Source organism: Haemaphysalis longicornis, unplaced genomic scaffold (assembly GCF_048455015.1).
Source record: "Haemaphysalis longicornis isolate Haplotype H1 unplaced genomic scaffold, Haemaphysalis longicornis Haplotype H1 scaffold_4, whole genome shotgun sequence".
NCBI lineage: Eukaryota > Metazoa > Arthropoda > Arachnida > Ixodida > Ixodidae > Haemaphysalis > Haemaphysalis longicornis.
In genome coordinates, this window is record NW_027526361.1 from 54,985,625 (window position 1) to 55,012,940 (window position 27,316).

General features: G+C 45.5%; 2 protein-coding genes across 47 annotated transcripts in view; one reads left to right on the forward strand and one right to left on the reverse strand.

Moving 5' to 3' along the window:
* Nucleotides 1-7,323: 7,323 nt before the first annotated feature.
* Nucleotides 7,324-13,140, reverse strand: Mrpl40 (mitochondrial ribosomal protein L40). Its single transcript, XM_077706791.1, has 5 exons — nt 12,932-13,140; nt 12,762-12,839; nt 12,529-12,699; nt 8,990-9,188; nt 7,324-7,489 (listed from the first exon to the last, which is right to left on the reverse strand). Exons 1-5 carry the CDS (start codon nt 12,970-12,972, stop codon nt 7,373-7,375), a joined length of 606 nt encoding a protein of 201 aa, XP_077562917.1. The 5' UTR covers nt 12,973-13,140; the 3' UTR covers nt 7,324-7,372.
* A 237-nt stretch (nt 13,141-13,377) lies between these two features.
* Nucleotides 13,378-27,316, forward strand: part of LOC144178716 (uncharacterized) — a 30,364-nt gene continuing 16,425 nt past the window's right edge. The window contains exons 1-11 of one of the 46 annotated variants that reach the window (XM_077706734.1): nt 13,378-13,569; nt 15,260-15,341; nt 21,114-21,134; nt 21,308-21,328; nt 21,455-21,475; nt 21,612-21,632; nt 21,764-21,811; nt 23,429-23,449; nt 23,571-23,618; nt 23,759-23,779; nt 23,904-23,924. In XM_077706734.1, the coding sequence (XP_077562860.1) occupies nt 13,429-13,569; nt 15,260-15,341; nt 21,114-21,134; nt 21,308-21,328; nt 21,455-21,475; nt 21,612-21,632; nt 21,764-21,811; nt 23,429-23,449; nt 23,571-23,618; nt 23,759-23,779; nt 23,904-23,924 (466 nt within the window). In that variant the 5' untranslated portion in view covers nt 13,378-13,428. The remainder of the gene's footprint in view (nt 13,570-15,259; nt 15,342-21,113; nt 21,135-21,307; nt 21,329-21,454; nt 21,476-21,611; nt 21,633-21,763; nt 21,812-23,428; nt 23,450-23,570; nt 23,619-23,758; nt 23,780-23,903; nt 23,925-27,316) is intronic. The other 45 variants (XM_077706737.1, XM_077706738.1, XM_077706736.1 and 42 more) reach the window with 45 other exon arrangements.

Genomic DNA, 27,316 nt, shown 5'->3' on the forward strand with positions numbered 1-27,316 from the left:
CCCCTCTAGTTAAAATATTTAGTGCACAGTGAAGTTGCAAAAACATTTAGCAATGCCAAGTTGCTCTATACTTGGAAATGGGGGTTCTGCAGAAGCATAGCCTTAAAATGGCTGTAACTAGTGTTCTTATCCATTGCCTCGAGGCAAATTATAAGTGTTCGAACCACTGAGGCAGCTCTATAACCATGGCTAATTTCACGTATTTGTAATTATAAGTTAGCTTGAACTACATTTCTAAAAAAATGCTTAGGAATTCTAATGCACCTCTCACTTCTGAAAAATGGACATATCTTTGAAGAGAGTACGATTGTGTGAGGCGACTAGCAGTAGATTTTGTTGCACAGTCCAGTGTTGCCTTTGCGATGTTTTGCTCGAGTTTAAGAGTGTGTTTGCTTTGTGTCAGTGTGGTTGTTAAAAACAGCGTGAATAATGCGGACAAGGGGAACTAACACACAGCACGAGTGCCGACTCTCCAATGTATTTATTGTGACAACAAAAGAAGAAATGAAGAGAGGGCTGGGTTGTGGTGTGTTGGGCCAAATGACAATCAGTCCAAAAATGGTGTCCCTATATCAGTCAGGGTGATATGCCGAAGGGTACAAGTTTTCCTTTGTCGAAAATGAGGCAAGGTCAAACAGCTATCAATAATTTTTTAGAAAGTAACAACAGGCTTTTAGACATCCAGGTACCTAATTTTGGCATCCAAAGGTGTCAAAGATGGGCAGCTGAGCAATATGCACCTTTTTTGAAGGTGGCATAAGCATCAAACATTTCTCTTAGAGTGTTCCTGTCATTTCAGAACTGCATACTCGTCCAGCAAAGGTGGACGATGGCACGCCTTTCACTGAATCGCCGGGTTGCTTGCTGCTCATGAATGATTGACAACTGCTTTAACCCTTCTTTACGCATTTTGCTTTATCTTTGAGAAAGGCAATGTTCTGTGACACTTCAACACTCCTTGTGATGTAGTGAACGCGAAAGCATTAGTGTTGAGTTGTCAAACAGGTAGTGTGCCGATATTGTGTGTGCTGTCATGTTGTATTACGGGTGCCGTTGTGGCATATTTCATTCGCCTTTTACGTGGTACTACTGCTTGCGTGTGATCCGTTGGGGCAGCACTATGCAGCCGCAGTTGTTTCACAGCTGCTGCCGAGGTAGGCGCCTTGTAGTCCATAGCAGTAGCTTCAGCTTGTTCGCTGCTGCACCTCCTGGTTCTCTCTTCCTGTCGTCTCAGCTACTTCGCTCTCAATTTTCTTTGTGGTGGGTGATTTTCCATCCCTTAGCACTGTGTTGGTTGCTGGTTTGGCTCTGTGCTGCGTTCCTTAGCTCGTATTGCCGTGGGCAACCACGTTTCGCAGCTCTTGATCATGTAGGCATGTGAGGGTCCCTCGCCGTACACATCGCACCAATGAAATTCAAAGAAGTCTAGATTGCGATGTGTAGCGGGCTTATGCACAGCCATCAGCTGGTGCCTACAGTGGTCAGCTGTGATCTCGCATTATTGCCATCATTTTTTTTCCTCCGTGTCTGTTTCTTCCTCTCTTCGTTGCTAGTCGAGAGGCTTGACCGACCGCCCTTGTTAGCGCTATTAGTGGAAACATGCCTTCGTACTCGCTGAATTCCTACTTCTGTATCACACGCCGAGATCACTCCTGTTAGGCCTCAGCACAAGGCCTCAACCCATCCACAATGTTCACCTTTATTCGGCTAGAATTATTGAGCTGTGGCAGCCCAGGGGTTCTATGCTCATCTCGCAGTCAGGAGGCCCCTGGTTCGGATATCACCCAAGCCAAATCTGCCTCCCCTCCCCTTTTTTTTCGGCCCAGTTAATACAGTCGACTCGCGATAATTTGAACTCGAAGGGACCCCAGGATTTTGTTTGAATTATCCGGAGTTCTTATACAGGGTGTTGCAACGATAACTGGAACACTTTAAAAATTTTTCCTGAGCGATCCGCCGCTCTGTTCACGCTCAAACTTCACACAAAGGTCGCATTTTGTGGTCTATTTTGTTTGACACCGGGAACAACAACGGTACTTACCTGTTTATTCTGAAAATAAATAAAAACGATTTTCGCCTATGGGAAAATGGCGGCGATTTGGACGTGCGAGCCCGAAAACCGGGTTTTCTGATCGTCTGTTAGCTCATTTCTAGGTGCATTTTCTGATCGTCTGCTGCACCATTTGGCTCCGTACGTGAATCCCAAACGTGCGTTTCACTCTGCAGGTGGTTCCGTCGTTCCAACATCAACTTGCGCTGGCTCGCACGTTCAAATCAGCGGCCATTTTCCCATAGGCGAAAATCGTTTTCATTTATTTTCAGAATAAACAGGTAAGTACCGTTGTTGCTCCCGGTGTCAAACAAAATAGACCACAAAATGCGACCTTTTTGTGAAGTTTGAGCGCGAACAGAGCGGTGGATCGCTCAGGAAAAATTTTTAAAGTGTTCCAGTTATCGTTGCAACACCCTGTATATATGACTCTGGGCAAGGTGACAGCAAACATTATGATTAGTCATTGATTTTAATTACATTTTTTAAATTTCTAAGCGTTTTAAACTGCACAAAACGAACAGAAAGCAGAGGCGTAAGGTCCACAAGCCGAATGCCATGCGCGTCAGTTTCGTAACCGGTTTATTTTTCTGTTTCTTTTTGTTTTTGCGACAGTGCCCACGTGATCTTGACCGCTTCGACAAGTGTAGGCAGTCAATCATGGTTATACATTTTTTGAGGCCTGTTTGTTCTTTTGGTTTCTAATTCGCACCGTGAAAACGGGAAACAAGGCTAGAAAGTTGAGAAACGTCACGGTCTACCTTACTTGTGCTTCGTTTTATACGTTTGTTTACTGGGAACACCCTTTTCCTTGGAGGCTTGAGGCACTTATTTTTCATTTTTTGACTGTTATGATTTTACAGTACGCAAATTTTCAAATAGTTGCGAGAAAGCAGTAGATATTTTCCAATATGGACGCGCAAAAAGCATGAATTAACCGAATGACGGAGTTTGAATTAAGTGGCTTTAAAATACATTGAAAGTTTAGCGGGCCGAGCAAAAATTTGAATTTTGTTTGAATTAACCGAAAGTACGAATTATCAGAGTTTGAATTACCGCGAGTCTACTGTATTTTGTTTATAGGAGCTTCCCTGAGAAATGCGACTTCATTCTGCGCATTCACTTACCTGTTTTTAAGTGCAGAGCACTTCAGGGGCTCGGCTTGTAGCCACAGCTCGTCTGGGGTCAAGATATCTAGCCACTGTAGTCACAGCGTCACGCATCCTAACAGAGGCTTCAAACATAACTGCTTCTACTGGTCAGGATTGAACCTGGGTTCCTCACGTTACAAAGCCGACGTCAATCCCATTGCGCCACAGACACGCTTTACTCGCATGGAAAGTGTTGGTGTGATCTTTGCGCTGCACCATTGCCCCAGAGGCTGCCGTTGCTAGGCCACAAATAAACACGCAACAATATAAAACAAGGAAAACGTCATGAATTTACACATTAATTACCCAAAATTAATGAAAACTCAATCCAGTATCTTTTTAGAGGCTTCTTCAGGAACTGCAGTGCCCTCTGTTGACTACTTTGGGTATCAATGCCAGGCTGATACTGAAATTAGCCAAGAGAGGGCCCCACAGCCCCTCTGGCGAATCACTGCTCCACACTTCGACAGTTCTCACAATGAGTGGACGCGCTTCAATTTTCTGTTTGAGCATTCAGCCCGTTTGTGTGCCATAGATGCCAGATTTTCGACCAGCATAGTGAACCAATGCTTTCGCATTAAAATTTGGATCTTTTGGTGTAAGCAATGTGATACCATGGGCACGCCATTGTTGTCTGTCACACGGCCCACTTATCATATTTAAGTACATAGTTGTCATCGTAGCATTAGATGCTTTAGGTGGCAACCAGCGCCCGTTTTGTGTGTTTCCTCCCTCCCCTTATCCCCATTATTTGTGCTTTTTCCAACCAGCCACGAACAAGCTAGCCCAAAAGTGTGCTTTGGCTTGTGTCAATCCTTTACTGCCGATGACGCATTAAACTGTGTTTATAAATGCAGAGGTGACTCGAATGAGCACGGATGCGGAGTCTTGATGGGGCAAATGCCGTGCTGGTTTCCAGTCCTGCCTCTGTGCTTGTTGCTGTGATAACAGCTTGAGCGTCCTCGTTAGGCTTAGAGGTGCACTCATTTCAGGATGCATCGAAAAAGCTGTGTGGGAACGTTACTTCTGTATTACTGCTAACGTGTTACTTGGCTAGGCTGGCGTCCACAAGGGTACATTCGGTTGGTGTCTGCAAAAAGCATCCACAAAACGCCTGCCCCTTGGCATGCGCTCAGTTCCCAATGGCATCGACGGGATTTATAGCGCACGCATATAAAAATAAAACAAACCACCAAGACATACTCAGTGCGTGCTCAATTCCTATTGGCTGTGATGCATTTCATAGCATGCGCATCGGAAAAAATAAAAATATAAGAAATAAAGTACCTGAAATATAAAAAAAATATAAGAAATAAAGCACAGCCTGCAGCTTCTGTGGAGCCAGTTTCGCCACAGCATGGAAATTGATTCTGCAATAAGTAGCTGCGGTGAATCTGACGTGAACCTTATGTCGCGGTTGCAAGCTTAGCACCAATATGGCAGAACACTCATCGACGAAGCTTGCCAAGGAAACGCTTTCGCGCTCCCATTTAATAAGGGTAAATTTTTATTGGATTGCACTTAGCAGAAAAAGCTATACATTATGGTATGTTTGGTACGATAAAGCAGTTCAAAGGACAGGGCCATGTTTTCTGCCCAAGCAACACACGTTAGACACCAGCGACATGGGCAAACAAATTGTTTCTGCAAGCCTGTGGCTACCGCGTGCTGCCCACTCAACCACTTCACCTGCTGTCCACCGACTGCTTTCTGCACTGCCCCTTTCACGTATCGTCATTCATTGCTTACAACCCAGCCTGCTTATCCTTTGAAGCAAATGCTCCCTCTTCTCCAGCCCCTTCCTTTGTACATTTCGTAATCGTTTTCCCTGTCCTCCCTTTGGTTCTGTGCTGCCACTGCGGTACTTGCACTCTACCAGCAGTGCTTGGGAAAGGTGCAGTCTATCATTCCGTTGTGCAGCTAGGCCGCCTGTGTGCGAGCCAAATGATGCACTAGTACTGCCTGCGCGCGGTTTTTGCAAATTGGGTCGAGCAATTCACTTCACTTCCTGCCTTTGTTCAACTTTACTTAGCGCCCTGCTATTAGGGCCTGCGTATCATAAGTCATTATTAATTGTTCATATGGCTTAACGAATCTAGCAGAAACAAGGTTGACGCTTTTCCTCCTGGACCTTGCCTAAGTACGAGTATGCCTGATCTGGGGACCCGTCAGTTTAACTCGTGCTTTACTTTGGATGTAAATTTAATCAATTTTTGTAGGACTTGAATGGAATATTGTTGTTGGTTCTTTGTCATTTAACATGTTCGAGAATATCCAGTCAGCAACTCTTGCTATGAGAAAATAGTCTTATCACTTGCTCAGTTACATAGCTAGGCTTATTTTCTCCTTGCTACCCTAGACGTGTTGCTTTCATGGAAGCTTTCAGTCAGCCTTGCTCAAGCATATTAAAACGACTGATGTACATGTTGAATTCGGGGGTTGCTTTCTTTTTGGAAATGTAGCCGGGTAATGGGCAACCATGTACCGTTTGTGGCAAGAAAGTAAGGGGAAATTTGTTCAATAGCTCTTTGCTCTTTGTCGAATGTTTGTGAGTGAAGTGCTGGTGTTGCCCAAAAGGGTTGCTCTGGGCAGCAGTTATGCGACCACTTCAACAGCATTGCTTCCATTTGTCAAAACAAACAAGCTTAACACTTGTGCGTGTTTGGTTTTATTTTGTGCTATTCTTACCTCAAGCCCAATCATTTTTATGGCATCTTAAGGAATGAAAAAGCAACGGTGTTGCAAGAGATTTATGCTACTTTTGTTTTGTCATTTTTTTAGCCGCCATATGCTTTTTCATTCTGGATTGTCTCACTACCAACCCAGGCTGGTGTTAGCATGTTGTTAACAGTGGCACAGTCATCGTAATCTTGTTTGTGTGCTCAATTATTTATTCGCTTCTGAAGCGTGGCTTGCATATTTTTTTGATGCGTGTAAAGCATGTTTCGTTCCAAGCTAAAGAGGGATCATTCACAAAGCTTGTTTTTTCTCGCCAGGTATATGTTGTTTACCGTGAGCTCCGCTGTCGGCAACCATTCTGAACGTCGGTGAATGTCGGGCGACCTTTGAGAAGCCTGTTGACTTGTATAGAATAAACATGCGGGCGGGTGCTCTTTCCCGCTTTTATCGAAGCAAATGTTTGTCTGAGCCCATGTCACCCCAGTCGTATTCATAACTTGCAAATGAAGACCAGAATTACGAGTGGGGTCATTATTTTTCTGCTTCTAAGAGACAGCAGAAGAAGGACTGAAGAGAATTTTTTTTCACCACAAAACTAGTCTCTCCAGGAACTTCCTTGGATCCGCACACTACATGCCTGTCTCTAGTTTCGTGTGTCATAACCGAAAGCTAATTTCAACTGCTGCATTCAATACTTCTATTTCACTTCCTTTTTCTATCTTGGCACTGGGCTGCCATTAACACAAAACTCTCCGGAACTGTAGCCTTTTGGTGTAGAAACTTAAAGTGGCTCTGGAATAAATCATCACGCTCCCGTTGCCAAAGCCAGGGTGGCTATAACGGAGGTGTGCACAAAGCTGTGACGTGTCCGCATTACTAGTAATACTCACAGCGTGACTGTAGTAGAAGCAGTGAGCATGCCCCCTTAGTTCAGTAAAACCAATCCATTGACTCGGTACTTTGACTATCTCACGACTCCCAAAAAACTTGCACACAAAGGAATGTTCGGGGACTAGGCAAGGCTGCTGTAAACTTATACCGAAAAGAAACTAGTCTGCTGGCACTACTGGTGTCAAGTGATCATTTTCAAACATGACAAAAACTAATGCATACCCAGTTTGTTTAAACGGCCGTGATTGTAAATAAATAATAATAATAAAAAAAACCCATCCGTGCCAGTAGTTCACTGTGGTGAAACAACGCGCAAAAACCAGGACAAGAGGGCAACAGCTCAGCGCTCGTGTTGTTGTTCTCGTCTTTCTGTCCTGGTTGTTGTGTGCTGTTTCATCACAATGAATCTGTACCAACTGGCCCAGTTCTCGACACATTTGAACAGTAATTCACTCCCCGCTCCCCACAGCCCCAAGTTATACATTTAGTTAAACACGTGAATTTTTGTCGGACATTGCAAATCTCAATTCATCATCCAGCACAGCACAGGGGTGTCGTAACTACACGTTTACTAAGGTTCACAATTTCAACAAACAACCTCTCATGGCCTCCATTTTTTCGTGGTGTCCACGTATTTCCCATCGGGCACGTCATAGTTTTCAATGGGTGGCGTTGAAACTATGGCCTTGAACTGTGCAGGAAGCAGGCTCTCGTCCGGCTGAAAAGGAAAGGAGTGACATTTTCCACAAAGAGTTTTGCTCGATTCTAGTCCAAGACCAAAAATAAATAAATGCCCGCTCATTTTCGACACCAGCCAAGCATGTAGCCCTGTATGGGGATAGTCTGCTAACTGCCCCATAAATGCCACTTCAGCTAAAGGAATGAAACACGTGTGGCTTGAGAAAACTAAATTAACAGATCACACATTTTTTGTTGAACAATGAGGACGTATGGTCGTCTTCCAAGTACATATTCACAGCTTACAGCCGCCCTTTTCCCCACTTCCAATTCAAGGATTACAAATGAATAAATGAATTGACGGCATACAAACTTATAGCAGCACACTGCCATAGATAGTAACCATTATTTTTGAGCACCAAAATGCACTGGGAAACCAGCCTGCTTCTGGTTGAGATCGCCAAGTTTAAAACATTAACAAACTTTGGTATTTCAAAATTGAGTTTTCTGTAGGCATCAAAATCTACAGCTTAGTCAAAGTCTGACTGTAGCTAAGCCCTCCTGAAAATACGTTGAAATCCATATTCGGTACGCAGAAAGGTGCACCTGCACTATTTGGCCAGTCAAAGTTAACAAGGGGCCTCATTTATGTGTTCGTTGAAGCTCTTGCCTCAAGTCACAATACAATGCAGGGGGACTGCAGTTGTCTCAAAATGTGTGTGCGTGGACTTAGTGACACACCTTCTTAGTGTGTCAGAAATGTGCTGGTACTAGAACATTCCATTAAGTTTTTTTTCTCCGGTTGCACAGAAAGAGCCACACTTGAGATAAAAACTGTGTGGGGTTGTTCGCTCGTGAGATAGTAGTAGATGCCGCATTTTATGGCTGCGAAAAGTGCACCATAAACTTTTGACAACTGGCAGGATGGATGTCAAATATCACAGACAAGAGAATCCGCAAATCATGATTACATTATTTCCATTTCTGCACAGTTAATGCAAAGAATGCTGAACAGAAAAACCCAAATGCTCTTTCCACATGCAATGCATCAAATGACTGGCATTTCATATGTTGCCCCAAGCTAATAGTCAAGCAAATAATAAAACCTGCAAAGCTTGCTGGCACATTCCAGTGCTTCCTCAACGTCTTATTTAAAACAAAGAGAACTGCACCTGAAATTTGCAACCTCTGAAAGTGCATATTCTAGAGCATTAATGAGCTGAAGGTAAACACGTCCACAAAACCTCTAAAAATGCGATGTTCCGAAATTAAACCACAAAACTTCATTTGAGAACTCCGCTTATTTCTGCTGGAACTCTGCTGAGCTTCTGTCATAGCGAGACGATCTCTGCAATAGGCCACACTGGACCGCCTTGATTTACCAGTCCTGGACTGTCCCGAGGACTGCTTTCGGACCGGGGGTCCCATAGGAATACACAGGAAAATCGAGTGCCAGATCACGTCACCAGCAGCCCGTGTACAGTTAGGGACCAGTAATCGATACGGCCCACTGTTTTGCACAGCTTGGCGGTGCTCCCACCTGTATGGCAGCTTGGTACAGCTCCTCGGAGACCTCCCTGAGCATCTCCAGGGCCGTCTGCTGTGTGGCCACGACGCGCTCCAGCATGGCGGCCTCGTTCTGGTGCTTCCTCATGCAGTAGATGCTCCAGGCGCGCTGCATCGCCTCTCGCAGCTGGCACGTCTCGTGGTCCAGGACCGGCAGGGCCCTGTGCCTCAGCCTGCAGTGACAAGGGTGCCACTATGAAGACGAGGAATAAGAACACACAACCCCGATGCATCGACAGCACTGCAGAGAGAAGGAAGCTGGACCAGTCAATACCTACACCTGGAAGAACAAAAAAACAACAACAAAAACGAGGCGGTGATTGTGGATACAAGGTGGCACAGCAACTCCCAACGGCAGGTTTAATAAAAAAACACACCCATGTCGACAACAGCAACCGTGGATGTGTAATACAGTGAAGGCAGCACATTACACGAAACCTGCTCTTTATTATTAGGAAGGGGAAACGAAACTGGGTTTATGCTTGTCTGGTTACGAGCAGTCCTAGATCAAAGAATGTACAAATCCACGCAAACATAATCCAATAAACCAAGCTGGGCGAGTTGGTTCATGGTTTAACTGCAGGAGTGCACTAGGACAGGGACATGATGTTTCTTTTTCTAGGTCCTCATTCTTCTAGGCTCTATTTTAGTTTAAAACGTAATTCTCATTTTCTTTTTCTTTCTGACGGGTAAGATCGCGGTAGATATTCCAAAAGCTCTTGACCACTAATGCCTAGAGGTACAGCACAGATCTAAATATCAGTAAGGCTTTGCATTGACTGGCTCGCATTCCTTTCTTTTAAATGTGTGTTCATCCTTCATGTCACTAGCTTTAGCCTCTTGTTAACATTCTAGGCCTTCAGCAGCATCGCTATTCTTGGACAAAACAGAGCAAGAATTAAACTGAATTTACTAGAGGCACAAGACATTCGAAAAGCTTGCAGCGATCTTTGTGTCAGCGTTGCCCCTTTGGGCGTCACTGACAAAAGTAAAAAGTTTGCGCTTTTAAAAACCTACCTTTTTACGATTCGGAAAGAAAGGAAAAGTAACTTTCTCTGTTTGAGAAATAACTATGGCCCCCATTTGGGAAAGGCGGAATGAAAGGTAAGAACACTTCACACCAGGCACTTCTACACTAGTTGGGCCCAATCTGGTCCACCTATCAGAAGCCACTACCGAATCTAGCACTGCTGTACGAGGTCCTACGTTCCCGAGTCGCATCAATTCCTTTTAGGATGCCTCTGGATTTTGGTGCATTCATCTCGGTTCACCGCGTTTTATAAGATTTTGGAACAGATGTCCGGCCATCAGTCTCCCAGCATGCTCACGTGAAGCCTTTTCTGGGTGTCATTATAGGGGGCGGCAGACCACTTTTCACCTGCTTCTTTTCTCAGTTCTGGGACGGATGTTGTAGGTACAGCGAATTTCTAGCTTTCACTTCCCCTTCATTTTCACACGGCCAGAGGGCAGCACGCGAGGAAAATATACCCCCATGTTTCAAGGTCAGTGGGAAGGACAGAACAGTTGGACTGCACATAATGTGGCAGAACATGCCTCTGTGCATGCCCCAGGTAAGCAAGGAGTAGCCCTCCTCCCATATTATGCCCTGTAACTTTTGTACAATGTGATGTACGTCATTAAGTCTATTGAGCACAACTTTACCCGTTAGATCGTGTGGCTAGGACACTCAACATTTTCTTGCGAGTCAGCTTTGCCGATTTCAAAGGGACAAGCCCTACATCCAAATACATATCCACTCAATATTCGATACACACCTCCTCCTCTCCGTTTCAGTGTGGCGGCTCAGTGGCCCAAAAGATGAGCTTGGGGCATACATATTTTGCTAGTCCACACATTTACCATCAGTCCTATGGATGGGAATAGTGTAAATGTAGTTGACGCGGGGGATTCTCTTGAACTGTGTGGTGTACACCTGGCTTCAACTAAATATCTGTCCACACATAAACGTGTGTACAGTCGGGATCAATATGAAGATTATCGCGGGAGCACCGACCGACCGCGACGACAGCGCCTCAGCGTGACACTTTTTAGCACCAGCCACAACGAGATTATGCTAGGTTTGCTTCTCCCATGGCTGTTCCAGGCAGTGCGCGCACTGCCGTCAAAAACGAAAAAGGCCACGTCGCTTCTTTTTTTCTTTATCTTTTTCTCTTGTCATCGACATACTTCACACTGATACGCAACCTTCTCAGAGTAACTATGCCGGCATGCCGGGGCATTGTTGTGTAAAAAATTGTAATTTGCTTTCGCAATGCCGCAATCCTGAGGTACCTTCGGTGTTATCAGGTTGCCGAAGAACAAAACGCGGATACGTCACCCAAAAAGGAATGAAGAAAAAATTACGCCCATCTTCCCGCGAGGGAACCCTGGTGTGATGCGACGCATCGGGGGGTTCAATTGGCGTTTCCATTGGGTTGATTCTCTAAATCGGGTGAAACGTGTTGTGAATGCGTATGATACATTCCATCACATGCGGGTGTTCTCATACGCGGGAAGATGGGCGTAATTTTACTTTTCATGAAGGGACCGTCGCTTCCATCACGTCTTCATCGGAAGGATCAAGTCAAGCACGCAGTCGTGAAGCACAGTGACGCGGAGTCGAACGAGAGCGAGCGCTGACTGAACCGCCGCAGCGCGATACCCGCTTTATATTCACAGCGCCTCCAGGAGAGGAGACAACATAGGAGAGTCGCGCATGCGCACACTTGCGTGACGGGAGCGAAGCGAGCGAAGCGCGCGCACACAGCTGTTGTTTATGATAATGAGGCGGAGTGAGAGCGTTGCGCGCACAGCTGTTGGAGAGAAGACGGGAGGAGAGTCGCGCATGCGCAGCTGGCGTGTGGACGCTGGACTACGCCGACGCAGGAGGGACATGCCTCAGAGCAAGAGATGCGTCGCATCTAATAACTGCAGCAGTCGGTCTTTGCAGAAGGGGGTGAGTAAATTTTATGCAACAGCCAAGGGGTGACAAAGGGCAGCATAATCTCATCTTCGCGAATGAATAAAAGTGCCACAGAACGGCGCTCTGGTCTTGCTTGCTCGGTGCTCTCGCGATAACCTTCAAATTGAGCCTGACTGTACATACGTCAGGAAGCCCCTCCACCCAACTACTTTTTATTTCCTTTTTTCAAGTGTGGCAGTGGTGCCGTCTGGGCTACAAGCTTCTGACGATGGCTAAAAGTCAGGCTTGCACTGTTAGGCAGGCGGCAGACGATTGAGTAATGCCTCATGCTGCATAGCAAGTCTACTCGTTCAGAGAACTGCTTCTGGTCCTCGATTTTTTTCTACATTTGGGATCATGTAAGGACTGGCTTTGATGCAATGTATACTGTTGCTGCTTCGGCTGACGAAGTGGTTCCCCTTAGAAGTCTGTGTGCTGTCCAATGTCTTTTCCTGTAACAACATTTTTTGGCCTTTCATTTTTTTAGTTCTCTTCGGTTTGGCACTATGACTAGTCATACAAAACGGGCCACGAAAGCATGCTATGCTTACCCCAGTTCTTTTTGCAGCGTCGGTGAGACTTCTAGTTCTTCTATTGGCTTGTACTTTTTGGCATGTCTCTTGAGCTGGCGGATCCCCTTTTCAATCCTTCGCTTGCGACGCTCTTCCCTCATTCGCAGGATGGCTGGATCGATTCGCTTCTTCTTTTTGAGGGGCTCGGCACTGCAGTGATAACCGTTTCAAGAGTTAGCGCTGCGCCGGATTTAGGAGGGATCGTTACTAACCTGAGTTGAGGCGTTGTGTGCAAATGCCTAAAGGCAAAGGCAGTCGACGGCAGCACACGCTGAGCCGGCGCCGTCAGCCTGAAAGTAGGAACAGCACTAATGTAGGGTTTCCTGGCATTTACGGGCAACATAACTCTACAAAAGTGCGATGAACTTAAACCTGAGCTCACCGTAAATTGGAAAGCCTTGCAGCCAAGTTGAAAAGCTGCATCGTGTCCTTGGAGCTCCAAGCTTTTCAAGCACTCCACCGGGTTCTCATAGAGAACGAAAGTTTCTCGAGGTAAGAGAATGCCTCGAGTTTACGTGCGCTAAGAGCGAAAAGTGTCGAAAGCACGCGAAAGTGCACGCGCGGTTGTGTTCTTGAAGTGCTTGAAGCAGCTTGAAGTTCACGCACGTTCACGCCACAGAACAAATGCCCCATGTGCTTCGTTTTACTAGCTTTTCAACTTTTGCTTGTTTATTTTCATATGGTCTTTAAAATAGATATAAAACACCTTAGCTCTTATTTAGTTCGACTTTATTTTTCGCTCTCAATTTTGACGATTGTTTCTGTTGCCGCCGTGGCATACCGCTGTCGTCGCTCCTACAAACGCCCCATCTGCCACCTGCATCGCCTGCATCTCTGCATCGGTGGCATTCGACGCGTTCACGTTCTCATCGTTGTGTAATGGCGTCGGCCGCGGCGAATGGTGCCACTGTTAAAAGGAAGATTAGTGAGCTTAAAGTTGTTCAGCTAAGGGCTGAGCTGGAAGGACGCGAGTTGGACAAGACTGGCAGCAAAACGGCTTTGGTCGAGCGGCTTTCAAAGGTATTGTTTTTCAAAACTTGGAGCGCGTTCCGGAGGGGCTCTAGGCCTACTTTATGTTCGGCCTGCGCATCTGATCTGTTTCACATACGCGCGATATGTTCGTGCCTTGCGCGTTCTTCGGCTCAAACCTTCAGCTTTTAGAGGCGCTGGCGTGACACTGTTTTTGTGATTTTCTTTTGCCGGAAGCCGCCGCAGTTGGGCTGCATGCTATTTCCGCGTATCACATTTGCCACTTCCCTTCCTTCCCTTCCTGCAAGTGAACGTGCGCACATACACGTACAAAAATAAAAAAGAATCGAGCCGCGTTGGGTTTCGGATAAATCGCGTAATGTTCGATAATCTGTCCTTTCATGAAATAACTCTGTTCTCTATTAATAAATACGGCATCCAATCGCACCTGTTCACTTTCGCCACTCGGGCTCCCCCCTGGAAGTAATCGCGCACGTATACTCGCAAATCATAGCTCGTTTCAAACAAATGATGCTGTGTCAGGTAATTTATCTTCCCATGGAGTAACGCGCTTTCTATTCGTAAGTACGTCATTCGGAAAAGCACACTTCGCTGCCCGCCCCAATCCGCGTGGATCGAAGGCATTACGATCGGTGTAGTTGTGGTACCCTAATTTGTTGCGCATCTACGTGGTGACCGCAATGTAGCGCGACCCCGGAAGCGTCGCGTTTTTTTTTTTGGCAAATGCAAAGGGCAAGTGTCATGAACTTTCTCCCAAAAGGTGACAGCTGCTGCGCTTCGGAATCTGCTGTGTCCTCGTGTCATGTTTTTATTTTGTTTATATATGGACATAAAATTCTCATGAGTAAATTTGGCTGAAACGAAGTCTCGCTGAAGGCTAATTACAATGGCGGCCAAAAAAGCCTCCGGCCTTCGTATGGCATTTGTCGACTAAGGCTTTACCATTTTGAAACTTTCCAGGGACACGCGATGGCACGCACCCGTTCGAACTTACGGCCGTATTTACCTGCAGATTCCAAATCTTTTCCACTCGTAGAAACCTAGGGATTTGGCAATACAGATAGCCGTAAAGATGCGTCAGAGGTAGCCTGTGAATGCCAGTACCTGTTTCGGAGCGTATGTGTAGCCACACCGGGAAGCAACTCATTAGGCAGTTTTAGCATATTGTTACCGTGTTTGCATTACCATTTACCGTGTTACCGGAAGCCGCTGGCGACGGTGAAGCCTGCGCCGATAAGTTACCATTCGCGGTAACTCGCGCTGCGCAGTCGACTCCCACAGACACGGTAAACGGTAACATAAACAAGGTAACGCTATGCTAAAACTCTCCAATGTCCAGCTACAACAAATGCACGCAAACAGCTACATGGCCTACGCGATAAGAATGTCGCCGCAGCAATGAAGCTTACTAGGCGTGCACATTCGCTTGAAAATTATTCTTCCTCGCAGTTTGTATCAGCAGTGTTATCTTAATCCGTGAGCACTGCATAAAGGCGGTGATGGTGACAACGCTTCAGACAGAGATGGCGGTTACTGGCCTTGTTCTGGTAAATTAATAGTGGATGGTGGTAAGGATTAGTGAGCACTGAAGTGGCCGTAGTACTGCCACAAAAGATCGAAATAGTGGGAAGAAGCGGCAGCATTTCGTTTCTTGCCCAAAGTGAGGGCTGCTAGTTGCTTGGCATCAAATTGGCTTACTTTTTTTCTTCCCCTCTTCTAGGCTCTAGAAGAGGAAGGCCTTGACCCAGAAGTCCACGAGTTCGAGGTTCCGGCTGAGTCTGCACCGGCAGCAAAAAAAATGAGTACGATGCATAGACATTTTCATAAGACGCAATGCGAGCGTGGCAAACATGCGCGTGGCAATCTGGACTAAGGCAAACATGCGCTGTTATTTTGGACCGCCTCGTGTACCGTTCATCACGTGGCTTGCACAGTCTAGTTAATGCTACCATTGCTACGGTTTTCAGGCAAAAGTTCAGAAGTTGCATATGTGAGCCAACTGGGTGACATTGTTTCCTGCTAAGAAGTGAGCCAAGCTCATTCGGTGGGACGGACATAGCCTGTTTATAGCTAAAAAGAAAACCTAACTTGGGGAATGCAGGGCAGATGGTTTAATGTTTAATATGCAATTGAACGTGGTTAAAATTAAGCTTGAAGGAGGTAGTAAAATTTCTGTTCTGGCAGTCTTCATCTACAGAGTAAAATGATGCGCAATTGAACCAGACTAACTCTGTAGGTGTTGTTCCTTTTAGTTTAATAATTTTTGCCAGATGAGAGCCTACTCTATTACTTTTTGTGCGGTATTGTTGCTGGCTAAGGAACTGGTCTTGTTCAGCTGTAGCTAATATAAGGAGTTGATATGACACAGTAACGGCTGACTGAGCAGTGTCGGCAACTGAGCGATGTTACTAAGCCTTGCGTGTGCCTGCAAAGGCTTGTGTGTGTGTGTGTGTGTGCGTGTGCACGTTTTTGCGCAACGACATCTGCACCAAAGCTGTCACTGGCTTCGAGCAGTTAGAGTTGTCCTTGCAGTGGTGCAAAGTTTTGTTTCTTTTGCAGAGTACAAAAAGATGGCCTCAGGTAGGCAACACTCGCTGTTTTTGCCTTCAACCGCTCACAGTTTTGCTAGAGCATTGCGTGCACAGCATCATACAGTCAAACCCGGTTGTAGCGAACTGCAATATGTGCCACGATTAGTTCAATACATACAGTAGTTCGATATAGCCAAACCCACCTATAATGAGTTTATTGTTACGAGTTCGCAACACGCGGGAATCCCCTTGACATCCCCGCATGCAGAAATGAACAATATAAAGTATGTCATTACCATACACAAAACAATCGATTTATTGCAAATAATAAAGCCACTTTCCACCTTAACGCCTTAACTGCCTACTTCCGAAAAAAAGCGTTGACTTTTGTTTTCCCTTTTGTTTTGGCGTCAACTACCACAGCATTCTTTACACGGGACATTGTTTGCACCAGTTCGAGTCTGTGTCCTTTAGTATCGAAGAAATATTGGCGGGGGCACTTCAATAAGCGTCGGGACGGTTTTCACTCGCAATATCCTCTGCCTCCTCGGTGCTTTTCATCAGCATTACCACGGTGCTGCTAATGGTGCCCGCGTCCAAGGGGCTTACAGTGATGGCAACGTCGTCGTTGACACTTGGGAAATCTTTGAAGTACACTCCTTTTGGCACAGCATCGGGAATGTTGGCGAGCTGCCGTCTTGGTCCGGACTTGCTGACTGGGCGGGTTCCGTCGTGAGTTCCGCACTTCGGAAACAGTTACGGAAAGTGTCGGGCATCATGTCACTCCATACGAGGTGCAATGTCTCAGTCGTGGCCTTTGCTCAGTGTTCACGGCCAATCATCTCAATCGCCACTCCGAGACCATGCATTTTGGTGGCCATTCTAGGCACGCCGAGTTCGATATATCAGATGTGAAGTTTGTTATAAGGAATATGCTTCTCGTGTATTTCCGTAACTGATTAATTTTTGTTCGATATTGTCGCGTACAGCAAATACGCGTTGGGGGTGTTGGTAAGCTTTACTAAAACGCTAATAGAAGGAGCAGCGGAGAAGAACGCTCTTGACCGCGAAGCACTCGAGCTGCCAGAGCAAGACACTGATGATGATGCGTTCCCGGTAGCGCTCGTTCGTCGTCGTCGTCGCCTCGGCTGGGATGTCACAAATTAAAAGTTCATTCAGATGCTTGTGGGTACGTGACAGTTTATAGCATAATTCGCTCTATCTGGGTTCGTTGTAGTCGGGTTTGACTGTAGTAGAGACATTGGTGCTGTGCCGTCTGGTTTGTTGAAGCACGCGTTTCCCAGGCGAATTGCATTGACAAGTTCTTGTACGAAACTGGTTATCCCCGCATTCTCACTAAGCAGAAACTAGCGCTTGTCACCTTGCCACGTTTGAGGCTACTTTCTTTGACCTCTGGCTGTCGTTCATTTTCCTTCTTTTTCCTTTGCTAGGCCCCACAATAGCTATGCTCCACAAAAACTAAGCTGCATTATGTTTCTGAAATGAACGGCGCTGATACTCCAGGATGGAATAATAGGAAAAACAGGCACAGATTAGCTATGTTGTGAATGTGAGATCGCAGAACTGTAACTCCTACGGGGCCTTATTGGAGGGTTTCATCTTCGTGGGTGTGATGCTGGGCAGAGTTGGTGGTTTCGTCCGTTGCCTCCTCTCCGTGGTGGATCCGGAAATGTATTGAGCACTCGAAAGGTTTCATTACGGCACGGCTTTTGCAAAGCTCCTTCAATGTTGTTGTCGGTATCACTAAACTTGTCCACTTTCAAAGGGTAGTTTTAACTCTTTCGTTACTGCGGGAAATCAACCAATTTTGGGGGGCCCAACAAAACATTTTTTCTGCTCTATACTTATTCGTTAGGCACAGATTGCAGTGACATAAAATGCAGATTATTCCACGTGCTTTCCAACAAAACCAGTTTTAATGTTTTCCTAAATAATGATTCCGAAAAAAATTATCGAATTCGAAATTTTTGTCCACGTGTTGAAGAAAAAAAGTAAGTTGTGTATAATAAACCACGAGTAGTAGAAAAAATTTAGAATATACGTTTTGTAGGTAGACATTTCAAAAACCCGTCCTAGAAAAAAAATTGAGTTGTGCGGTACAATTTGTCAGGTATAAAAGAATATGTTAGCCCGCGTGGTGCCCTTGCCATGTGGTGAAGCCCAGCCACTATTTCAAATTTTGCTATTTTGGATGGTTCTCTAGAAGAAATCTGGTGGTTTGACATTATTAAAGGCCCAAATTAGCCTCCACGTGATGTAAAAACACCTTGTCAATGATTATGACCGGCACAATATCGAAGGCAAGCAAGCGATGTGAAAAAAATCCGCTTGGAGTTAACCAAACTCTTTGGTGGATTGTTCTTGACGTTCTTATGATCACTTATCAGTCAGAACTTTCATTTGCGGTTTAATATCATGTTCTGACTCACTATGGTAGCCCTGCTTGCAGGAATAAGGTACGATGTGCTCGAATCATGCACAGCAAACTTTCACCAAGCTGCCGTTGGGCTGTGAGACAATTTCAGCACTACGAGCCTACTACATTGCAGTGCCATTTAAAAATATTGAAAAGAAACAAATAAAGGCTGTTGGAGATATTGTCAGAATAGACAGTACTACTAAGAAGCGACACTGCAGCTCCGGAAATACCCTTGTATGAAACCGAAATTGGCCGGTGAACAGCCGGCGGTGTTCAAGGCCAATTGGAAGCGTTCTCCTCGTCTGAACTGATACCCGACAACTTGGTGTTACCGTTTGACTTTCAGCGGAAGCTCTGATCGCAGGAGCAAGGCGTAGATAAAGTGGAAGCAAAAGCGGCATGCTTGTTTAGAGGAGCAGTAGCGGGCAATGGAGGTGCCATGGCAAACGAGCTTGCAGTTGGGTAACTGCGTAGTAGCGCCAAATATGAATTTTGCAATGCAAAACCGAAACCGAAACTGGTTGAAAATGGCAGGCACACTTGCTAGACACGCGGGGGACCATCAGAAATAAGCTTTGGGAGAATAAAGCTGCCCTTTGTCCGAACCAAAGATCATTAGTGAATAGCTGGGACCATTTTCAAGTAATTATCACCTCTCAACGCAGTCGGATTACAGAGCTGACTGCATTATTTGGTATTTGACTTGCCAGGAGCCTTTTGACAAAAAAAAAATGGTAATGCAGCCTAACCATGATCCGCATCCTTTTTTCTCAAGTGCAGCAGCCACGCCCTCTTCCTAAAAAACACACGCACCTCAGCTCGCAAAAACGCTGTCAAAAATCTCAAGGTCGCCATAGTCCGAAAATTTAAACTGCTTCTGAAAGGGCAGTGCCTAGACTAACCACTGGCCGCATTAGGTGTACGAGAAACGACTGCAACATGTTGAAATAGGCGATATAAATCATTGATCACCGGTGATCGATTTGAATAGGCGTGGTAACGAAAAAGTTAACATTACTTAGGCTTAACGTGCCAGCAGAACAGTAATAAAAAGGTGCTGCCACATGTGCTGTGCTGTGCCCTTATAAATGGCGTGACAAGTCCTTGAAAGTCCTTGGACAGCCTTGGATTCTTGTCTCTGAATCTTGTATGAACCCTGTAATAGGCAGGCCTATGCAGGTGGAAAGCCACATGTGCCAAGTCCCCTGGCATTTGGCAACAAACAAGCACATTTACGGTGGCTCTTGCGTATTGCCAAGTGTTATCTTCATAAGCTGCATTTGGACCTTGCTGTTATCGGATCCGCTGGAGGGGAACACTGCCGCAGTTTTGTGAAAGCTGGTTCTTGGTTACGTTGTTTTTGTCAAGTCCCTCGTTTCTGAATCGGACGTGGGGAAGAAATGAGTGCGACAAAGCCGTCTAGATGTGCGGGCCATCGTCCCACCAGGCAGAAGGGCCCACATGTGAATTAAAATGAATGTAATTCGAGTGGGTATGGAAGCCAGCCTAGCGCAACCAAGGACTGCTGCCGTAATGTGATTGCACATTTTTCATTTTAAAAGGACTACTCAATATTGCTACACTATGAAATTCTTTTTCCCCGGTGATTGTTTTAAGTGGTCAAATGATCGAGCTATAATTTAGTCGAAATAAATTGTGAAATGATTGTGAAATTTCGCTCAGTTGCATAAAAACCTCCGTACAAGATGTGCAAGATGCTCTGGTGATTCTGAAAAAGCTTCAGTAAAGTTTTGTAGTTGTTAACCGCTAGAGATTTCCCCCACCCTCCTTTAGAAAGAGGTCTGGTTAGTCTGGAATTTATTTTGTCTTGCTTATTACCTTTAGCAGCATGTAAAAATTTTATCGTGGCTGTAAGAATTGTTCATTTGTCTTTGAAATTTATCATAACCAAAGTTAACCTGGCTAACATTGTCTTGTTGCTTTTAGTGTGTTGAAGAAACCAGTATATTCATGAAAATCTTGGTTGCAACTAAACAAAGCAAGGTGCCGAAGCCCACTTCTAGCAACAGTAAAAACAACCTAAATACGCGCATTAATTTCAGCTGGTGAGATCTTCTGAAGTGAGCTGAAATATAAAAAAAAGTTCGTCAATGCTAGTTTAGTAGTGGGAGAAAGCCAGGCTAAACTGGGTGCAGTTATTAGTGTTAGCACTCTGCCGCTCCGGTTGTAATCATCAGGACTTCGAAACACATGTTGAAACCAATACATGCAAGTTGTATTAAAAGGTACTGGCAACTTTTCAGTATATTGTGATGCATTTAGGTCAGTGATGGAGTTTTGTGAAATGTGCTTTCTTGCATAAACTTTTTAAATAGCTGTGCAGGGATCACTTCAGAACACCCTGGCGTGTTCTTGTGTGCGCGCATACTTTCGCTGGAAGTGGCTTAGTGCATTCACACTGTACCTAGTGCAGACGATGTTGGCAGCTTTCCCCAATTTACCACACCTTCTCTTGATTTTTGAGGTGTACTAAGATTGCTGTTTGTGATTTTTTGGTCTTCTAGGTACACAATTTATAACTATGACACTTGTCTCGCAGACACACACTATATAAATTTTTTTGATTTTCTTTTTTGTTTCAGGTAATGAGAACACAGACCTAGGTAATTTCTTTTTTTTCTCTTCCTTATGTTTGCGGCACCCTTGTTCTTTTTTAGAGTTTGCAGCATGTTATGTTGTATGTACCAGGGGTCATAGAGTGGGTCATTAGGTGCACAATTTGCTACCAAAACACTTTTGTGACACACTACATAAACCTTGTTTGTATCTGTTCCAGATGACGAGAACACAGACCTAGGTAGGATTTTTTTTTAATTTGATGGTTGTACTTGGGTCTTGGGTTGGGTCATCACGTACACTATTTGTAACCATAACACTTGTCTCGCGACACACACGACAGAAATCTTGTTTGTATCTGTTTCAGATAAAGAGAACACAGACCTAGGTAGGTTTTTTTTTTTAAATTTGATTTGGGTCATCACGTACACTAAATTTAAATTTGGGCATCACGTGCACTATTTGTAACCATAGTGCTTGTCTCGTGACACACACGGCATAAATCTTGTTTGTATCTGTTTCAGATAATGGGAATACAGACCTAGGTGGGATATTTTTTTTTTTAATTTGATGTAGTTTTTACTTGGGTCTTGGGTTGGGTCATCACGTACACTATTTGTAACCATAACACTTGTCTCGTGACACACACGACATAAATGTCGTTTGTATGTTTCAGATAAAGAAACACATGTATCTGTTTCAAATAAAGAGAACACAGACCTAGGTAGGTTTTTTTTTTTTTAATTTGATTTGGGTCATCACTAGAGGCCGGATTTTTAGGCACTAAAAAAGCACGTTTTAGGCGCCAAAAATAGGCGGCAAAAACAACGTTTTGGGCACTAAAAAGAATAAAATAGGCGCAATAAATTTTTAGATAAATGCTGATAATTTCAAGTCAAGACGTGAGTGAACTGCAAGCACGACAGGAAATCCAAAAATATCATTGCTATGAGGCCACAATGGCAGTAACAGTTCAATTCAATTCAATTCAATTCTTTATTTTTCTGTCATAACAAGTTCTATACATTGAACTTAGACGTGGAATTGCCCCGTAATACCTCTGGGCTAATCCGTTTCGGCATCTTCTGTTTCGGCGTCTTCCGTTTCGGCATGGCTGAAAAGGGCAGCGGAGAAAGCCAGACCGTGCACGTTGAAAGACCGGACCAGAAGGGAAGGGTGCCTCCTATTGGTCAGGTCCAATCGCCTAGAGCCAATTTCTCCCCTGGTGGTGAACCTTTCAACTAGTAAATTACAAACGTGGCCTCCGCGATCGGCTACCGGCGGCGGCTACCAAGGGTGCTACCAACGGCGCCGATCAGCTACCAACGGCGCGCCGCCGGCAGCAAATCGCGGAGGCCACGTTGCAAACAAGATAAGGGCGTGTACGTCACAGTGTTTTTAGATGCAACGCATCTCTTGCTCGGGGCTATGTCACTCCTGCGTCTGTCCGGCGGCGGTGTCCGTCTCTCCTCCACTCTCATCTCCTCTCTCCCATAGCGAACGCTCGCGCGTAACAGCAGCGGCGGCACAGGTGCGTCTCTCCTCCACTCTCCTCCTCTCCGCTCTCCGATAGCAAACGCGGTTTCAGTCGACGGTCGTCCGTGCTCCGTTTGCACTCTCTCGCAGTACTCGACGATTGCTTGATGCGACGGTTCCTTTAGAGAATCAACCCAACGGAAACACCAATGGAACCACACAGATGCGTTGCATCACACCAGGGTTACCGCGAGGGGAGGTGGACATAATTTTTCCCCATCACTTTTGTTGCCGCTGACGGTATCGTAGTTCCCCTGGGGAGTAGAGTTGTGCGTCCACCACCAAGTCCTGCGGGAAAGCCACCCGTAAAGCATGCAGAAGCCGCCGCTCCGGTTGCACCGGCGCAAAGGGAGGGGGGGGGGGGGGGGGGGGGGGGGGGATTGTTAAAAAGAGAACCAGGTTCAAACCCATAGAATTCAGAACAGTAAATATTTCCAGGTAGAATGAATAAATGTATCAAATTGCACTCGAAAGCGAAACGTGACGTTACATAGTGCTGATTTAGGCGCCAATTTGAGAAAAAAGGCATTTATAGGCATTTATTGGAGTTTAGGCACCAACACCCAAAATAGGCATTTATAGGCACTATAAAACCACCATAAAAGCCATCCTTCACCTCCAATTCGTGCTCATATATCGAAATGGGGCGATAGGAACGCAAGGAAAAAAATAGGCATTTGCCTAAAATCCGGTCTCTAGTCATCACGTACACAAATTTAAATTTGGGTCATCACGTACACTATTTGTAACCATAGTGCTTGTCTCGTGACACACACGGCATAAATCTTGTTTGTATCTGTTTCAGATAATGGGAATACAGACCTAGGTGGGATGTTTTTTTTTTTAATTTGATGTAGTTTCTTGGGTTGGGTCATCACGTACACTATTTGTAACCATAACACTTGTCTCGCGACACACACGACATAAATCTCGTTTGTATGTTTCAGATAAAGAAACACATGTATCTGTTTCAAATAAAGAGAACACAGACCTAGGTAGGTGTTTTTTTTTTTTTAATTTGATTTGGGTCATTACGTACACTAAATTTAAATTTGGGTCATTACGTACACCATTTGTAACCATAGTGCTTGTCTCGTGACACACACGGCATAAATCTTGTTTGTATCTGTTTCAGATAATGGGAATACAGACCTAGGTGGGATTTTTTTTTTTAATTTGATGTAGTTTCTTGGGTTGGGTCATCATGTACACTATTTGTAACCGCAACACTTGTCTTGTGACATACACACACCACATAAGCTGGTTTGTATCTTTTTCAGATAACGAAAACACAGACCTAGGTAGGACTTTTTTTTTTCTTTTTCAAAAATTATTAGTTTTATTGTTTTTCAAAGCACGTGCTTAACATGTCTGTTCTTGTGCCCCAGTTGCTTTTCTCAAAAATGGAATTTTATGTCGCTGCCTAGCGAGGAAGAAATGCAGCTTGTGGAGCAGTGCAACAGATCGCGCGTCAAGTGCGTTGCCATAGTTTACACGTTCTTCTACGGACACGCCGCACAAAAATCGCAATATCATCGAATATATTGTGAAAATTGCCAGATTTATTTCTGTAAAATAAATAAATAGATGTGCTAGACAATTTAACAGCAGTTATTAATAAATACTGCCCTAGTTACAAGCCGTACCGCGTTTGAAACGAAGCACTAGAAGGAATCCCGGAGCAGACTACGTCTTCGACGCCGCCTTCCCGCCACGAGGGGTTCACTCACGCCACTCTCTCCTCTCGCGGGCGGCTTCTCAGATTTGTGCGCGCTTTTCATGTTGCACAGGCAGGGCGGCCAAGTTAGGACAGTCTAAATATGAGCTAATAGCATGGAGGATAAGAACCATCATTCACTGGAACTGTTCATACCTAGATGCTCAACCACATGTTTTATTTATTGTAGGTATCGCGTTATCAGGGGTGAGACAGCTGCGCATATTGCGCCTTTTTGATACAATTCCATTTTCCTGCGCCAAGCTGCTCCAAAAGCATGAAAATTGCGAAAATTGCGCCAGACTGCTCCAAAAGAGCCTGAAAGGCACGGATTTTGATGCTCATGTCAGTTCCGGTGGGGACGAAAGCCTCCCGCATCCCAGAGACCGCTTTTATTGGCGGTCAATTGCAAACACAGAAATGGCAAAAATAGAAAGACTGAAGAAATGAAGCAAGCGATAGCTTCTAAAACACGATTGGCTTTCTGTCCGGGTTCGCTGAAACGGCCTTCCCGATTAGGCATCGCTGTGGCTACAAACATGGCCGCCGCCTGATCTGCCTGCTAATGCCTACTTCACGCGCTCACTGCGCATCGCCGATATTTTCCCTGGTTTATTTTACGCTATCAGCTGGGTTCCAGTCTATTCATTCTATCAATTGTGGCTCTGAACAGTGACGTTAACGCGGGGATATGGTTTGAGATTGGTGCGAGATTACGAGAAGTTGCGCGGCTCGACAAAAAGGTTTTGAAATGTGGGGCCTACGACTTCGGCGTGGTTTGTCCTTGAGTGCGAAACGCGGTGCGTGCGTCTATAATCGGGTTCGTGAATTGAACTTTTTGGCTCTTTGTGGTGTTATAAAATGCTGAGGTGTTGCTATGCTTCGAAGCGCGATCACGAGCCTCGGCCCGGGAGGGAACGGTCGGCACGAAAGTTGCGGGCGGCGCTGCGGCGCCGCGACCTGTCCAGGCAGCGCCCAATAGCTGCAGGACTGCATGGTTGCCATAGCACGCGACTAATAACACTTGATGTATGCGAAGTGAAATTTAATGCCCAAAACTAGGTGGCTAAACAGTAACGCTACTCAAATGATCACCGGGTGGACGTGCGCCCCATGGACTGCAACGGGTAGGCATGCGACCGTTAGCTCGAAGTTGCTCAACTGTTGCCGTGACTACACTCGTTCGTACAACGCAGCCTGGGATTACAAAAATAATAATTTTAGCATTGAAACGGTAAAAAAACACGCCACAATTGCAGAGCCCTTAAATTTGATAATGTTAACGGCAGTTTTGTTGTCAGTGTTGCGTACAGCCACAACACAATCTCACCAGTTAGGGAAAAGGTAGTGCAGTTAGAACTTTAGATACTCTTTAAAAAATTTTTCGCGTAAGGCTGTTTCAGTGTACGTGTATTCCAAACTGATTGGAATGTGTACTTGACCCTTCAAATTGCTGAAATTGTGATTTTTAAGCTCACAAGACGATGTATTAAATGTCCCTACCTGCTCCAAATCAAGCTTCTTCTGCTCCAAAATCGAAATTTTGCTGCTCCGAAAAATGCTCCCAAATCTCTTTGGGCTGTCTCACCCCTGCGTTATAAAAAAATGAAAGCCCCTTCATCCTACGACAACGATGTTTGAAACGCGAAGATCTCGTCCGCCGGAAACCGACTCCAATGAAAGTCCAGTCGCACGAGTGATTCGTCGGCGCCGTCTGGTCACGACGACAGTCGGCTATGCACTGGCTGACCTTGAACTGCCGAGCCTTTTCCCTTTGGCGCCTCGCGACGGGGGCACGTCAGTGCCGCGCCCAGCACCGTGACTTTATCGTGCCGCCGGAGCAAGCCCTGTTGCGCCTCCCCAATAATTCTTGCTCCGTGGCTTTTACACATTTTGCACATTGTACTTTCTCGGCGCAGGAACCGCGCAACAGCCGCAAGAATTTAAGGAATATCGAGGTATAGGCGCTTTGTAGTTTTTACAAGCTGTCTGTGCCATCTGGCGATGGGTTCAAGAGGGCCTTAGCTGCACTTTCCCCCAGGACAGGTTGATCAGGCGTAATTGAGACTTGTTCATCCCAGAATATTATTCTGTTTCATACAATGAAGCGTTTATGTAGAATGTACGTGAACTTTGTCACATTGACGCCTACTAAAGCAGCTTGCACACTGTCGGGATCAGTGAATGGGAAAGGTGTCGGGTAATGCCTGAGGATGCTATCATAGGATGCTAGGTCCCGCCCGTGGTTTCTTACCTTGGGACCTCCTCTTGTATACTTACACTACATAATCGCACATTGTATTTTTTAAAATAAACTTCGAAACCACATCGTTGCGAGGTACAAATGCTGCGCTATCTTATGTAAGAGCACAAGCAGATTTGCATTGTGGGGCACTGCATTACCATGACCATATGACTAAATGTGTTTACCAAGTTGCTGTTGAAGAGATTCAGGGCCTAGGAATTGCAGTCAGTGCGTCGCACACTAGCTTCTCAATGCTGGTCTTGGCACACACACTTGGTGCGTATAAAGGTGGATTGTGCCACACTGCACTTGCATCGGAAACATTTGCACTCATACGTCACGCGTTCGTTATGAACACTGTCACTGCCCTTAGTAATACCAGAGTCCTTCAATGCATTTCTGGTCATGAAACTCCCGGCCAAGTTTCATACGGGGACAAAGGCTACCACGAGGGGCGCCACCACAGATCGGAGGGCATCGAGCACGGCTGCGCCTGCTCTGTAGCCAGACCGGCAGGCAGGAACGCAGTAGCAGCATTTCTGTTCACACCAAATTTATTCGTCACTCACAAAATGATAAGTCCATTTCAGCGGCCCACGGCACGTCAAGCGAAAGCGCACTGCTGATAAGGCGGCGAGCGTCTGTTTTATCTTACTCCGTGGTTCGTGCCCTGCCAAACGTGCTCTGACCACGCCCCCGGCTGCCCTCTGATCAACACCAGCTCCGCGGCG

Coding starts and splice junctions, on each gene's coding strand:
- Mrpl40 (XM_077706791.1), bottom strand. CDS start 12,972: ATGCAGCTTTTCAACTTGGCTGCAAGGCTTTCCAATTTACG. Junction 12,840..12,931: donor GCAAGGCTTTCCAATTTACG/GTGAGCTCAGGT, acceptor TCCTACTTTCAG/GCTGACGGCGCCGGCTCAGC. Junction 7,490..8,989: donor TGTACCAAGCTGCCATACAG/GTGGGAGCACCG, acceptor TTTCCTTTTCAG/CCGGACGAGAGCCTGCTTCC.